General features: G+C 57.9%; 1 protein-coding gene across 1 annotated transcript in view; it reads left to right on the top strand.

Annotated features, from left to right (window-relative positions):
- Nucleotides 1-15,562, top strand: part of HTT (huntingtin) — a 114,001-nt gene that overhangs the window by 93,613 nt on the left and 4,826 nt on the right. Inside the window, exons 51-61 of the mRNA XM_040966451.1 lie at nucleotides 904-999; nucleotides 2,469-2,656; nucleotides 3,373-3,499; nucleotides 5,454-5,554; nucleotides 6,961-7,115; nucleotides 7,512-7,651; nucleotides 8,589-8,671; nucleotides 10,184-10,314; nucleotides 10,410-10,539; nucleotides 12,472-12,627; nucleotides 14,569-14,759. Coding sequence (XP_040822385.1) covers nucleotides 904-999; nucleotides 2,469-2,656; nucleotides 3,373-3,499; nucleotides 5,454-5,554; nucleotides 6,961-7,115; nucleotides 7,512-7,651; nucleotides 8,589-8,671; nucleotides 10,184-10,314; nucleotides 10,410-10,539; nucleotides 12,472-12,627; nucleotides 14,569-14,759 — 1,498 coding nt within the window. The remainder of the gene's footprint in view (nucleotides 1-903; nucleotides 1,000-2,468; nucleotides 2,657-3,372; nucleotides 3,500-5,453; nucleotides 5,555-6,960; nucleotides 7,116-7,511; nucleotides 7,652-8,588; nucleotides 8,672-10,183; nucleotides 10,315-10,409; nucleotides 10,540-12,471; nucleotides 12,628-14,568; nucleotides 14,760-15,562) is intronic.

A 15,562-nucleotide genomic window follows, 5' to 3' on the forward strand; every position in this document is an offset into this window, starting at 1 on the left:
GGGCTGAGACGGGCCCTGCCTGCAGGGGGCCTTGGGGTCTGCCCTGGAATGCAGCTGGAATTGGCCCTCCTGGCCATTTGATGTAGATTTTTTGAGTCCTGTTTTCCTAAGAAATACTTCCAAGCTTTATGCCTCTTTGATCTCTGGCTCTCGGTTCACGTTCTGTTTTTATTCCTAAATGATCGGAAGAATAAGATGATTCTATTCAAAAGATTACTTTTTCTGGTTGGAGTTGAAGCGCCTGTTTCTATACTGTATTGTAATATTAATGTATTGTAAAAGGAACAGTGTCCTCGGGAAGGGTCATTAGCCAAACATTTTTAAAAATTGTTTATTATGGTTTACATGTTAGAAGACGTTTTGAAGTTTTGTATTTTCAAATTAAACATTATAGAGTAATGTTTTGATGTTTCATTGTTTAAATTGTTTTCATCTGTGCATTTGTAGTCAACTTGAAAATGAAGATCCAAGAATTGTTGTTTAAAAGCCAGATTTCTTGCGGGAGGTTACAGGGATACTATTAGCAGTAATGAATCATGCAACATCCGATAAAGCCTGCAGGGGAAGCAGTGCCAGGCCGTGAGGTCGGGATGTCCAGGGGCAGTGGCCAGGCTTGGCTCGTGGGAGGCTGCGAGGTCAGGATGTCCAGGGGCAGTGGCCAGGCATGGCTCATGGGAGGCCGTGAGGTCGGGATGTCCAGGGCCAGACGCATACACATCTGGGACTGAGTGCTTCAAGTCTGGGATCGTTGGGTGTTTTCTGTGAGTCTGTAATTGTTCCTAGGAAATCTGGGTGTCATTTAACAGTCTCTCGGTGACTTTGACGGGCCACACAGGTGTGAGCGTTGGAGTGAGAAGTGACGGGGGAGCATGAGACAGCTACTCTGTTGTGCTGTGCTTGCAGTTGCAGTGCAGCCTGGAGACCAGCTTCTCAGTCCAGAGAGGAGGATGCACACTCCAAAGGCCGTCCGGGAGGACGCAGGGAACCCCAGCTTGCACAGTGAGTTTGGGGACACTCGCCCTACAAGTAACATGAAAACAGCCCGGGGCTTGGCTTCGCGGTGAGGCTTGCCATGCGGTGTGGACGGCGTGGCTTCTGGAGCTGCTCTTGCTGGTTCTCGGGAGCCTCTGGCAGCTTTCACATGCACGCTCACTGCAGCCACACCCCAGTGCAGCCCAGTGGAAGTCCACTGCCCCGGCCACCCAGCGTGCCCACTCCTGCCCTCTGGCGGCCTGCGCATGGCAGGAAAGGGAATGCGCACCCTTAGGAGTCCAAGCTTGGGCTGTGGTGAGAGACCTAGCAGAAAAACTGACGGATGAATACATGGGAGCCTGGGGGCGGGTCCCGCTGCAGGGCTGGGCTTGTGACGCCTGCCTGGCCAGATGTGCCGACGGGGCCGCTCAGGGAGTGATGAGTGGGTGAAAGATGTTTCTGTCTCTCTCTGTCACCCTAGCAATCACATAAATGGATCTTAAAACAAGTGGGTGTGGCTCCAGCTCCCTGAGCACTTGCTCTTCCTGCCAGCTGTGCTCAGCAGAGCTTACTGTGATTTCAGTTCTAACTCAGAGTTTGCTGCTCTGAGATGGCGTCCATGTTGCCAAGGTCTGAATGGGGCAGGCAGCCGGAGCACCCCGCTGGCCTGAGCACCCCACTAGACAGCACTGACTGGCCTGAGCACCCCGCCGGCCGGAGCACTTGATGGCTCCTTTGTCGGGCCGTGGACCTCCACATGCCGCCGTGGGTCAGCTTGTCTAGTCTGGGTCAGAGGGTAAGCCTGGCTGTTTTCACCTGGACGGGGTGACGCTTCATAGTTTGTCCAATGGATTTTTTTTTAATTGATTGTTTGATTGGAAAAGTAAATTTACAGAGAGTCTTCCATCCGCTTGTTCACTCCTCAAATGGCTGCAACAGCCAGATCTGAGCCAGTGTGAAGTCAGAAGCCAAGAGCTTCCAGGTCTTCCACATGAGTGCAGGTGCCCACGGACTTGAGCCAGCCTCCATTGCTTTCCCACACAGTAAACAGGGAGCTGAATGGGCAGTGGGGCAGCTGGGGTATGAACTGGCCCTTCGGTGGGTGTTTTTAATGCCACCTCCATTTCTCTTCAGCTTGATTTCTTAATTCATTAAGACATTCTTTCGTGTACTGAGAAGTTGTGTGAACTGCCGCGCCGTCTAGATGTAGATCACATCCTGCTTGGAGGTGCTCAGCAGTTCAGGAAGTGCTGCTGCTGGCCACTCAGTGTGCCACGTGAGACGCTGTGGGGCTTCCTCAGCCTGCTGCCCACCGTGGCCACAGAAGAGCCTTGATGGAGAGACCTTGGCAAGCCCTTGCTGGCTGTGTGGGAGAGGACAGAGTCATGCCCAAGGCCCCACAGCAGCCCCGAGGCCCGTGCACATCCAGATGTGCCCGCTGGCCAGGCCGGGGCCGGGGCCTGGGGGCCATAAGCGCTTCCCGTGCTTGTGTGTAGGTCATGGGTGCATCAGTGCAGCCTGCGAGATGGTGGCGGAGATGGTCGAGTGCCTGCAGTCGGTGCTGGCTTTGGGTCACCGGAGGAATAGCAACTTGCCTGCCTTCCTCACTGCCCTGCTGAGGAACATTGTGGTCAGCCTGGCCCGCCTGCCCTTGGTCAACAGCTACACGCGGGTTCCGCCACTGGTGAGTCTGCACGCCCCTCAGCCTAGAATGGAGTGGAAGGCTGCTTACAGGCGTTCTAGAAAGAACATGGTCTCGCTGCCCGTCCAGGGCACCGCAGCCTGTCCTGGGCACTGCATCCTGTCCTGGGCGCAGGCAGGCACGATGTGGCGCCATATCGTCCGACACACCCTCAAGGGCGGCGGCCCAGGCTTTGCTGTGGGTGACCCTCTGTCCCAACTTGTCCCTGGGGACTGTGCTGGGATGCACTGCCTCCTAGTAGAAGTGAGCTACAGGGCCTGGTGGGTAGCAGAGGAGGTTCCTGGGAACTGCCTTGTGGTGGCTGGGAGCCCAGGACTCACTGGGCCCCTGCACTGGAGGGGCGTTGGCCACGCTGAGTGGGGTGCCCAGTGTGTGTGGTTCTGGCTCTGCCTACGAAGCTGGCGAGCCCACGGGGTGGTTCTACGTCCTGAGTGGCCATTCACCTGTGACGCTGGACTTGACACTCGCCCTTACTCTGACAGCGTCTGTGACGCGGGGGGTGAGTTCAGAGGCACGCCCACAGGGAGCCCAGCGGCACGCGCTGTGTTGGGGCAGGTGACAGGCCTGGGCTGGGAGCTGGCTGTCAGCACCGACAGGGAAGAAGCCCAGGGGAGGCCCATGCAGGAGGAGCTGCGCTTGCTGGCTCCTGGCCGCTGTGCGGCTCAGACAGTACTGCCACCACCTTCTCACCTTCCCAGGTGTGGAAACTCGGCTGGTCCCCCAAGCCAGGAGGGGATTTCGGAACCGTGTTCCCCGAAATCCCTGTGGAGTTCCTTCAGGAAAAAGAAATCTTCAAGGAATTCATCTACCGCATCAACACGCTGGGTAAGCCTGGGGCTTGCCCTGTCCTCGCTCTGCCCCATCACCACACTGCGAAAGCCTGGTCTGACCTTCAGGGTCGTCAGACGGCAGCAAGCATCTGCTGAAAGACACCCAGACTGCTGTGCTTGTGGCCGGTAAGGTCAGAATCCAGTCTGCGGTACCTGGAGTTCCTTGCTAGAGTGGGAGATTAGATGTGGTGCCATGCGAGTGATGTCGGTCCCAGCTTCCTAGGTCGGGACTCGTGAGTACCCTGAAGGCACTCCTGCCGAGGTGCCCCTGCGGAAGGACCCGCTGCATGCTCCGGGCTTGTCGATGATGTTTCCTCACATGTCGAGTCGTCCAAGGGCCTAAGGCCTGGCTCTCCTGGGAGGCCAGATGGGGGTGGAACAGAAGGCCGCGCCGAGGGAGCACCCTGGGCTTGGCTGCTGATCGGCCACATCGCCCAGGCGGGCTGGCCGTCGGGACTGCCTTCTTGTCATCTGTGCTGCAGAGTTGCTGCACACCGTGCCCCTAGCATAGGCACCTGCAGTGGACTGAGCTGCCTCGGGGTCCCCGTAGGGGCTGAAGGGGCGGCCTGAGGTGAGGTTGGAGCCAGAACAGCCCACATGGCTGTGGCACTTCCTCAGAGCCCAGCTGGGAGTCTGCCTCAGCTGTCTCCCAGGCTTCTGTTGATTTTAATTCTAGAAGTTTCTGTCAGAAACTTCCCCTTGAGGAGTGAGACAGTTTATTGCCCTATCCTGAATGAAATCCCAGCAGGCTCACCTCCTAGACCCGTCTTCCCCTCTCGCTGCAGCCTAAGGCAGCGCCCTTTCTCACTGAGCGCTCTCTCTTGAGCTGCTGGTCAGAAGTGTCTGGTCCCGGATACTTCTAGAATCCTTCCCTGCTGCTCTTGCCCATGTTTCTTCTTGCCTTGTGGAAGTCATCACATGTGCCTCTCTTTACATCTGCCTGCCCGCGTCAGCCGCTGTGTCGTTCTGTGTTCAGTTCCCCAGGAGGCGCAGGTGTCTGCTTGCCCACTCTGCGCCTTGCGACCTCACTGTGAGCAGCAGGGCCCCTCCTACTGGGCCCTCGACGCCTGCAGCTCAGCCGTCCAAAACAGCTGTGAGCTGCACATTGCTGGGTGGCCGCAGCCTGGGAACGAGGCTTGGGGTGGGCTCTTAGCTGTGTGAGCCACCAGGTCGTATGTGCTCACCTGAGAGATCGTGTCTTCACCTTGCAGTGAAGCTTCATTGAGACAGAGTTGGCACCCCTCCCTGGTCACTCAGACGCAGGGCGCCGGCACCCCTCCCTGGTCACTCAGATGCTGCATGGTTCTGTGGTCTTTGCTTCATGGGCCTGTGCAGTCTTGAGCCTACTTTAATGGTTGAATTTTAGGAGAGACTTTTTAAAATGTATTTAGTTGAGGAGCATAGAGACAGAGGGGCTTCCATCTGCTGGCTTGCTTCCCCAATGCCCTAAGGACCAGAGGCACCCGGAGGCAAAGGAGCTGAAGCCGGGAGCTGGGCGTGTGGCTGGGACCCCGTGTTGTGGCACAAACTGGACTGCTGGAGTCCTTTTACCGCTGTCCACAAGGTACATGTCAGCAGGAAGCCGACGTGTACACTCATGTGGGACACAGGGGTCCCAGGTGGCACCTTGCTCACCAGGAAGGTCTTTGACCCATCTGGGAGGCACAGAAGAAGTGCCTCCTGCCTGCTCAGGAGCAGCTTTGGGGTGCCCCTTCATCCCTCTGGCTTCCTGACTGGCCTGTCTACATGGTAGGCAGCTCAGCCAAGCTGCCAATGCTGGAGCCATTTGCTGGGCAGGCAGCCTTGGGCAGTGTGGCCCGTGCCTGTGTGTCTTGGTCTCTTTGTTGATAAGATGGAGGAGATGCGTCCCAAGGGGTCGCTGCGTGAGCATCACTGCCCACACAACAGTGGGAGGATGACTCCAGCTGATGTGGGGCTTGCCTTCCCAGGATGGACCAGTCGGACCCAGTTTGAAGAAACGTGGGCCACCCTTCTTGGTGTCCTGGTGACTCAGCCCCTTGTGATGGAGCAAGAGGAAAGCCCACCAGAGGTGAGGGGCCCATGGCCTAGGGGCCGCTGTACAGTCAGCGGGCAGTTGTGACAACTTGTGAATCTCTGGTGGCCGGCAGAGGGAAGCAACTAGCTCCTGCTTCCTGTCTGGCCTGACTGGTAAAGCAGGCTCCAGGCTCGGGGCGTGAGCCTGCCAGGGGCCAGGGTACACTCACCGTCACCCACCACAGGGAGCACCTGAGTCGCAGAGAGACAGAGAGCTCTTCCATCATGGTTCTCCCAGTGGCTGTAATGGCCAGAGCTGAGCTGTCCAAAGCTGGGAGCCAACAACTTGTGGGCCTCCCACGCGGGTACAGGGGCCTACGGACTTGGGCCATTCTCCCCTGCTTTGTCAGGTACGTTAAGAGGGAGCTGGATCTGAAGTAGAGCAGCCAGCACTCGAACTGGTGCCTGTGGGATACTGGTGTGGCTGGCGGAGCAACTCCTCCACCCGTTTCATTTATGTCTTATGGGGGCTAGAAGCCATTACCTAGCCGCCACTGCTTTATCCCTGGGTGTCCATAGCAAGCAGCCAGAGTCGGGAGCAGGAGCCTGGCGTTGAACCTCGGTGCTCCACCATGCAACCAGGTGTCTTAACCAGCTTGTCACCGCTGGGCTGAATACAGGCCCTTGCTTTTCCTGAAGGCACCGGAGTTCCGTTTGCTTTCAGCATGTGGAGAAGCAAGGGTTGGATCGACATGCCAGGCACTTCAGGGAGGTCGAGTGTCCGTGCGGTTCCTGGGGCTCCTGATTTGTGCTGCCATGTCAGTTGCGTCACATTGTGCAGAAGCAGAGCCTGTGACACCGAAGAACTTGACTGAGAAGTAGATGAGGGCAGGTCGTCTGCTCCAGGTCGTCAGCACTGCCCGCGTTCATCTGCGGAAGCTGACAGGTTGTCACACACAGTGTCCAGGAAGTTGGGACATTTTAAAGCACATTTTCTTACGAAGTAGTAGGTTAAGCGTCAGTCTGTGGTGCCGGCATCCTGTATGACCGCCAGTCTGAGTTCCAGCTGCACTGCTTCCAATCCAGCTCCCCAAAATGCACCTGGGAAGGCAGGGAGGGCTGACTCAAGCTTGGGGCCCCTGACTCCTGGCTTCCCGCCAGTGGGGCCATTTGGGAAGTGAGCCACCAGATGGAAAGTGTCTTGCTTGCTCTCCTCTCTGTAAACCTGCATTTCAAATGAAAATAATTAAATCTTTACTAAAAGAAAAAGTGGTGTTTCCTGCCCTTAGGAGGCCTGGCTTGGACCAGCAGACATTTGCCCCTCCGGTTTGTCTGGGGGTACAAGCATGAGAAGCATGAGGTGCTGCCCTGTGTGGGGGAGCCGTCATGCCCCCTTGCAGCTGAGGGGCAGGAGGGTGGTGGCTCGCTGTACTGGCGCTGACGTGTGAGCTGTCCTTGCAGGAGGACGTGGAAAGGACGCAGATCAACGTGCTGGCTGTGCAGGCCATCACGTCCCTGGTGCTCAGTGCCATGGCCGTGCCCGTGGCTGGCAACCCCGCTGTCAGCTGCCTGGAGCAGCAGCCCCGGAACAAGCCCCTGAAAGCTCTGGATACCAGGTTTGCCCCGCATGCCCCACCCCGCCAGGAACCAGGTTTGCCCCACATGCTCCACCCTGCCAGGAACCAGGTTTGCCCGGGGTGCCCTCGTCCCGCCAGCGACCAGCAGCTTCCTCCAGATCCTGGCCCCAGAAGGTGCAGCCCCGGAGGGCAGTGTGGAGGCCGTGGCGAGGTGCAGTAAGCTAGGGATTCCTCCGTCATGGAGCAGCTAGCAGCAGGCTAGCAGAGCGACATGATGGCATGATGGGGCACCTACCCAGGGCTCGTGGCCAGGAGCCCACTTGTCCAGTGAGATTAATCTGTTATTGTTCCGGCCCCTCTGGACAAAGCAGGGAGGAGTAATGCTTCTCATTTTGAGGAAAGTAAAATATTTTCTACCTTTGTTTCAAATTTTAGGTTTGGGAGGAAACTGAGCGTGATCCGAGGCATTGTAGAAGAGGAAATTCAAGCGATGGTTTCCAAGAGAGAAAATATCGCCACCCATCATTCATACCAGGCGTGGGATCCTGTCCCTTCCCTGTCCCCAGCTACGACAGGTACCTGGTGGGGCCGGGCTGCACAGACCTGGGGCCTCCCCACACCATCAGATTTATCTGGAGGCCATGGTGCCAACCGAGCTGTGACCACTGACAGTTGGGGTATCATCCGGGACTGGGAGAAGCTTCCGGGTCTGGGTAAAATTTGGGAGGAAGCAGAAGCATTACCTCTTGGCAGCTGAGTTGTGGGAGACCAGGGAGTTTCCAGGTGGCACGGGCTGTGAGGGCCTGGAACCTCTGAGCTGACACTGCTGACAGCCCCGCAGGCTGGTTGCCTGGGACCCCTCAGGTGAGGCGGAGTTGTGTGTGTGTGCTTTTGGGGGTTGTGTTTTAGACTATCTGACAGTTGAAAGCTGTTGAGTGCTGTGCGTTGACATGTTCACAGCACGTGTCTGGGAAGGGCCCAGGCCAGTGTGCTCCTCGGGCCCTGGCTTCCTCTAAGGAGTGGCCCCGCTGTTGGGATGGCAGGGGGATGAGTGCTGGGAGGCCTGGGGCCAGGCAGCCATGGGAGGGAGCAGCAGGGCTAACAGGGTGGCACCTTGGCAAGGGTGGCTCAGTAGTCGGCTGGGCTGTTGAGTGAAGTGGAAGGGCACCATCTTAGTACTCTGCTCCTGCAGTCCGTGGGTAGCCTGGGCAGCAAGGCAGGGCCCCCAGAGGAGCTTGTCTGCCCCTGCCAACTCTGCTTTCGCAGCTCAGACTGAGATGGCCCTGTGCAGAGTGGAAAACAGGAATGACGGAATGGTACAGAGAAGTGGAGGTCCCGTCTCATCACTGGCTCTTAGTGCTCAGTGGGTGATAAAGTGACCAAAACCACCCCCCTGGAACCAGGGGTCTTCTCACCGCTCAGCTGGGGCCAGCTTGTCCGTCACAGCACCTGCGAGGCTGGGTGGCCCCACCAGGGCAGGCAGAGCAGGGCTTACAGACTGTGGCTTCACAGGTGCCCTCATCAGCCATGACAAGCTGTTGCTGCAGACCAACCCCGAGCGTGAGCTGGGCAACACAAGCTACAAGCTTGGCCAGGTGAGCCGGCAGCCCCCACGTCCCCCCACATCCCCCCACGTCCCGGCCAGGCTCTGTCTGGCCTCAGACTGGGGCCACTTGGTGCAGCAGAAAGAAAAGCTGCATCCACTCTGCCTTGTGGTTGTCATCTTTATTACCGAAAGGCTCAGATGCTGCATGTGTGGTGACGCAGGTGCGTGCAAGGCCACGGAGACTGTGTGAGTTAGATGGGGCAGCAGTGTAGAGGTGGAGCAGGCTCGCCAGGCCAGTGCTGAACCAGAGCAGCAGCTGCGTTAAGCAGGCATTGACTGCTCTGGGTGCCAGCTGCCAACACAGGCAGCACGGCGACCTGGCTCTCCAGTGCGCTGAGGGCAGCTGAGCACACGGCAGCGTGTGTGCACACGGGGGCAGTGGGCAGCAATGGCTCCTTCTTGACCACTCCCATGGTTCGATCTCTGCATTAGCTTTGCTGTTCTGCCAGAGATTATTAGAAGGTATTTGGAAATACTCAGTAGTTCAAAGGGTCTCTAAAAGACTTCCTTATGTTCGTACGTCTGGGCCGTGTGGCTGCAGGGAGCAGGGAGCTGGGGCAGCAGCTAACATTGTGCCAGCTTCTGCTGGCAGAGAAGCCACAGGTGGGCTCTGACCTTGCGGAGGCGCCCTACCCTGAGATTAGTGGCTTCTGTGTTTGGGTGTATTTGCTAATGGATATGTGTTTCCCACTCAGTGCCCACTTCTGAGGCCACCTGCCAGTCCAGTGGCATGGCCGCTTGGTGCTGTTCGCCCCGGCTCCATTGTGTTCGCCTGGCCACCCTTTCCTTCAGCATCTGTACCCCCACAGCTGTCCCCAGGCATGCGGCCAGCTGAAGGGCAGTCCCACCACCCCCATCTTGTATCTGTCAGCCCCATGAATGCCACTCAGCTGAGCACTTGCTTTGGGGAAGGAAAGAATGGAATCAGGTTTGGACGTGAGGCACAGGGGCCAACAGTGGCCACACGAGAAGTGGCTGTTGGTGTGCCTGGGCCATGGGGCTCGTATTGCTGTCATCCCAGGTCCACACAGGGCAGAGCAGCTCCTGAAGCAGGCAGAGGGGAGGTCACAGGCAGGCTGCCAGCCTCGGGTCAATTCCAGCCACTCCCTGTCTGGGCAGTGACTGCTTATGCTGGCCAGTGGCCCCGCTCCATGCCACATCCCTTGCCCCCACCACCTGGCCTCTCCAGAACCATCCCTTCCCTTTTGCATTCTGAGCAGTAGCTCATAGTTGGGGTTTACCCAGGGACCTGGCTACCTGGGAGAGAGGACCAGATCTGGACAGAAGGCCTGTGTGTTGGTGTTCTCTGTGGCCCTTCCTGCACACTCCACCCCTCCTGCCAAGGCCTTGACCTGAGCCTGTCTTAAAGGCTAAGCTTGCGTCGCTGCTTGTCTGCCCAAAGCCCGGAGACAGGCTTAGCTCTCTGTGTGGACAGCTGTCCCTGGAGCGGGCACTGCATGCAGGACCCAGACCTGAGCCCAGTGTCCCGTTTCCCTGGCAGGTGTCTATTCACTCCGTGTGGCTGGGGAATAGCATCACGCCCCTGAGAGAGGAGGAGTGGGGAGAGGAAGAAGAGGAGGAGGCCGACGTCCCCGCACCATCCCCTCCTCCCACATCACCTGTCAACTCCAGGTTTCCTTTGGCCTTTTCCAAGAGGTTGGAAATGTCCCGCTGGTCCCTGCCTGTGTGCCAGCGTGAGGGAAACGGCGGTTCCTCTCCCTCTGCAGGAAGCACCGGGCCGGTGTGGACGTCCACTCGTGTTCGCAGTTCCTGCTCGAGCTGTACAGTCGCTGGATCCTGCCGTCCAGTTCAGCCAGGAAGACGCCTGCCATGCTCGTCACCGAGGTGGTCCGCTCGGTGCGTCGGCCGGGCCCTGCTTCCTCCCGCACAGAGCACTCGTGTGGCCGTGCCCCTCCATGCCATGCACAGCCACATGCGCTTTTCCTCCTGCAGAATGGGAAGGAGCAGAGTCCGGGTGTAGGAGAAGCGACAGTTTCTGAGGTTGATGAAGGACAGACACAGTGTGGGGTCCCCCTCGGAAAGGTGCTGACTTGAGCAGCTGCTGCGGGAGCAGTCTCAGGCCCCCTGCAGTCACTGAAAACCCCCAAGTGCTTGCTCCCAGCTTGGGGTCCCTCAGTGGTCGGAGGTGATAGGGAGCCCAAGACACCCTACGGAGAGCCTTCAAAGTAAAGTTTATAGAAATCAATTTTTAAAAATTAGTAAGAACAGCTTTCTATTTTTTTTTCAAGATTTATTTATTTTTATTACAAAGTCAGATATACAGAGAGGAAGATCTTCCGTCCAATGATTCACTCCCCAAGTAACCGCAACGGCCGGTGCTGTGCTGATCTGAAGCAGGAGCCAGGAACTTCCTCCAGGTCTCCCACATGGGTGCAGGATCCCAAAGCATTGGGCCATCCTCGACTTCTTTCCCAGGCCACAGACAGGGAGGTGGATGGGAAGTGAAGCTGCCGGGATTAGAACTGGCGCCCATATGGGATCCTGGGGCGTTCAAGGCGAGGACTTTAGCTGCTAGGCCACGCTGCTGGGCCCAGAACAGCTTTTTAAAAAAAAAATTTTTTTACAAAGGTAAAAAGCAAAATGCACGTGTGACTTGCTTTAGAAAATGGTTGGGTTCCCATGTTAAACTAGATTCAATTTGTTACTATCACGTGACCTCCATAGAAACTTCTCTCTTGCCCTTGGAATGAGGCTGATAAATGGTGACTAGCAGGAATGTTGCCGTGGAGAGTGGGGTCCCCGGGAGCTACCTGGAGTGGGGTCTCAGGTAGCCTAGGCCCCCTGGTTCCCCTTCCCCCCCACCCCCGAGAATGCCTCCCGCGTCTCACGGCTGCTGAATAGGTGCTCGGGTGGGATTGAGTTCTGATTTTAAGTATGATGTGAGGAATAGAACTCTACAGAATGGGCCTAGCATTTTGTCCTGGCTGCTCCACTTCCCATCCAGCCCCTGCTCATGGTCTGGGAAAGCAACAGAACATGAACCAAGCTCTTGGGCCCCTGCCACCCACACGGAATATTTGGAATCAGCTCCAGGCTCCTGCTTCAACCTGGCTTAGCCCCAGCCAGCGGGACCGTGTGAGAGCAAAAGAGCAGATAGAAGATCTCCAGCCCCCTCTGCTTCTCTGTGTGGAACTCTGACTTGCAAATAATAGGTTTTCTTTGAAGAACCTTAGAGAAGAGGGTGCAGGATACTCACCCACCCCCCAAAAAAAGCATACTTGTGTCTCATCCTTGAGTTCTCTCCTCCTGTGGTGATGCGGTCCTGGCCCCCTCAAGAGGACAAGGCTGCAGATGCCAGGCTGGCCTCTGGCTTTCTCCATGTCTGTTTAACCTATAGTTTGCATTTTTAGGTTCTTGGTTTCCCCACCAAGGAGCCTGTGAATGCCTATGACCTATTCTGTATATAAAGACATGTTTAATTTACCTGAGTTAGAGAGAGAGAGATCTTCCAGCCACTGGTCCACTCTCCAGATGCTTGCAGTGGCTGGGGCTGGGCCAGTCTCTTCCACCGGGTCTCCCAAGGGGGTGCAAGGGCCTGGGCACATGGGCCGTCCCCTGCTGGTCTCCCAGGCCTTTGGCAAGGGGGTGGGTCCGAAACGGACGAGAACCAGACTTGGGTGTCAGCACTGTGGGTGGGTGATTAGCGTTCTACCCCGCTCCCATGGCGCAGAGTGTTGTGGAGTGTTCTAGATAGATGCCAGCTCCGCAGATGGGCTTCCAGACCTCATCGTCCTCCCTTCCTGTCCCCATGCCCTGCGCCGTCTGCAGCTTCTGGTTGTCTCCGACTTGTTCACTGAACGCAACCAGTTTGAGATGATGTATATGACGCTGACGGAGCTGCGGAGGGTGCACCCCTCGGAAGACGAGATTCTTGTCCAGTACCTGGTGCCTGCTACCTGCAAGGCGGCTGCCGTCCTCGGCATGGTGAGTGGCCCGCCTGAGCCCGGCCCTGGGCAGCTGGCCGCTGCGGCAGTGGCTGCTCCCTCGAGATCCGTGCTGCGTGACTGCAGACCATGTAGGTGGCGAGTCTGAGGTCGTCACAGCCCCCTGCCGGTCTGCTTCCATGGCTGGGTGCTGTGATCCATGCCGATCCCACAGGGTTCCCTGGATTCTGCACAAGATCCTGCCCCAGAAGGGCATCTCCCTGCCAGGCTGTGTCCTCCTGAGACTGAATGAGGCCTGTCACCCCGCTACCCCTTGTCCAGACATCTTGGGTGCAGGCGCCAAGTCCCCAAAGACCCCGCTGTGTGCTGTCGGGCTGTGAGTTTGAAGGACCCGGCACTCAGATCTTAGCAGGGTCAGGCGGCTGCGTTGAGTTCCCCGATGCCCCTTCTAGTTCAGAGCGCCACCATACACATCACTTGTGAGTGTGCCTGGCACCGAGGCCCTGCTGAGCCTGTCTGTGGGTATGCCTCCTGCTGCTGCTGCCAGCATGGACAGTTGCTTCCCTTTCCGCCAGCAGAAAGGCAGCCTGAGGTGGCCAAGGCCCAAGGTTGGCTGGCTGGCCGGTGCCAGCCACCCAGGACGGGGCTCTGCCCCGGGCGCTGCTCCCCCAGGGAGCCTGTCCTGGCCGAGCCCGGGTGCTGGCACAGGTGTGGCATGTTGTGGGTGGCCTGCAGCTTGGGGCCGCACTGGTGATTCAGAGCCATGCAGGGAGCAGAGACAATGGGCCAGGGTCCCCAGTGTGAACACGCTATTCAAAGTGAGCGCCTCTGGGTGCTGCCCGCGATGGCCAAGCGCTGCACTTGGAGGGCCCTTTCTTCTTCGTGGGGAGTTTCAGTTGCTGGCTTAACTTTCATTGTAACTTTTGTGCTAGACCCAGAGCCCCCGGGCATGTGTAAACCAAATAAATCAAGTAAGAAATAATGGTTTTCTAAAGCCGATTCTCGAGGCCGAATGGCGCCAGGCCCCTGCCTCTCGGTGCCGTGCACACAGCAGTTCCCCCTGATGGCCGCCTGCTGTGAGGTTTCCAGTGTGTCATGCAGGCCTGGGCAGCATCCTTGCAGTGAGGCCCTGCCCACCTATTGCTGGGAGGTCAGCACCCTGGTAGCAGTGGGCTGTGTGTTCAGAAATGGGTCTGAGGACTTGGGCAGGGTTAGCCCGAGGCTGGAGTGGGACTTCCTTGCAGATGTGGCATGCAGAATCCCCACAGAGGGCTGCCTGGCCATAGTTTCTCTGTCTAGTGAGGTGAGAGGAGGGCTCAGCCAGCAGCATGCCCGTGGAGCAGGGGCTGGAGAGCCTGGTGCTGCGCACTGCCCACTACTTCCTGTGCCTGTTAGAAGGCACTTCTGGAGTAAGTGCAGCACCATATGGTTCTCAGTGCATGCTGGGAGACCTGGAGACCATTCTGGAGCCAATCAGCAAGGTGTCGTGAGTCCCCACCACTCCCTGTTTTTGCTAGGAGGAGATACTTGAATCATCACAGGGAGGGACTCGGGGCAAATTTAGCAAAATGAAAAGGCAAGGGGCCAAGGTTCCTAGGAAATTTGGCTTGAGCTTCTGGAATGCTCTCCCAGAGGAATCTCAGCAGTTCGTGCTTAATTCCCCAGCTGGAAGTTGTGAGGACACACAGGAAATGCTTCCAGCCAGGGAAGCCCGGCAGAGCCTCCGCTTATAGGGTTTTTACTGGGACTGGGTGTGTTGGTGCCCTCAGCCCAGTATGTTCTCATTACCAAACTCCAGTGGTCAGCAGGCACAGCGTGACCCACCTTGTCCACACAGGCAGCAGAGCCCTGTGAGGGTGAAGGGCAGCCTCCCACCCACCGAGGGCCGGCCCTCATATGCTGGCTTCCCGGGTGCTGGTGGCCAGCTGGTGGACAGGAGCCGCTGTTCCAACCGGGGCCGCATGGCTATGCTTATGTGCAGGACAAGGCTGTGGCAGAGCCCGTCAGCCGCCTGCTGGAGACCACGCTTAGGAGCAGCCATCTTCCCAGCCGGATTGGAGCCCTGCACGGCGCCCTGTATGTGCTGGAGTGTGACCTCCTGGACGACACAGCCAAGCAGCTCATCCCTGTCCTCAGCGACTACCTCCTGTCCAACCTCAGAGGGGTAGCCCAGTGAGTGGGGAGCTGTTGGAATGGGAGGTAGCATGGACCATGTCATAGCTCAGGGCGTGCACCAGCTCCCTTGCCGCACGGTGACAGGCGTTGGCAGGAACCCAGGCAGACGCATGCTGGCAGGAGGGGAGCAGGGTCTCTGCCCTCTCCTGTCGGCTGCACAGCAACCTCGTCCTCCACCAAGGACAGCTCCCCTCTAGGGTGCCTCTGTATGACTCCATGTGCGACCAGTTTCTGGGTACCTGGGGATGGTGGTCGGCCAGGTGCTCAACCTGCCTGCAGTCTCACCACCCAGACCACAGCACCAGCGAGCATGGCCTTGCTACAGGCCAGGCTTCTCTGCCTGGATGAAGGGAACAGGTCCCACAGGCAAGAAGCTGCCCAGCATCTGTGTGGCCACGTGCTGGTCTGCTTCCCAAGGGACTTTTCCAGGACATGAGGCAGGAGGAGGCCAGTGGGCTCAGGGCAGAGACCGCATGTTTCCCACACACAGGATGGGCAAGGGCACCCGCTGCTGTGAGGCAGCTGGGCTGCCTGATTTCGCTTGGTGCTCTGGGCACTGAAGACTCAGGAGGGAGATGCGGAGTGTGCGGACAGGACCTGAGCTGGGCCATGGGAGCAGAAGCCTCAGGCCGGCTTCACTCCTGCTGGCCATTCATCAAGTCCCAGGCCATCCAAGTTCCTGTATTGCTGTGGGACAGGCAGGAACCAAAGAGGAGCTTCCCTGAGTGGAAGTCAAGGTGACGTTTGGCATAGCTCATTCGGGACTCACAAGGCACCTAATCTGGTCTGAGGGACGCTCG

Source organism: Ochotona curzoniae, unplaced genomic scaffold (assembly GCF_017591425.1).
Source record: "Ochotona curzoniae isolate NIBS_2020 unplaced genomic scaffold, NIBS_Ocur_1.0 scaffold_4505, whole genome shotgun sequence".
NCBI classification, from domain to species: domain Eukaryota; kingdom Metazoa; phylum Chordata; class Mammalia; order Lagomorpha; family Ochotonidae; genus Ochotona; species Ochotona curzoniae.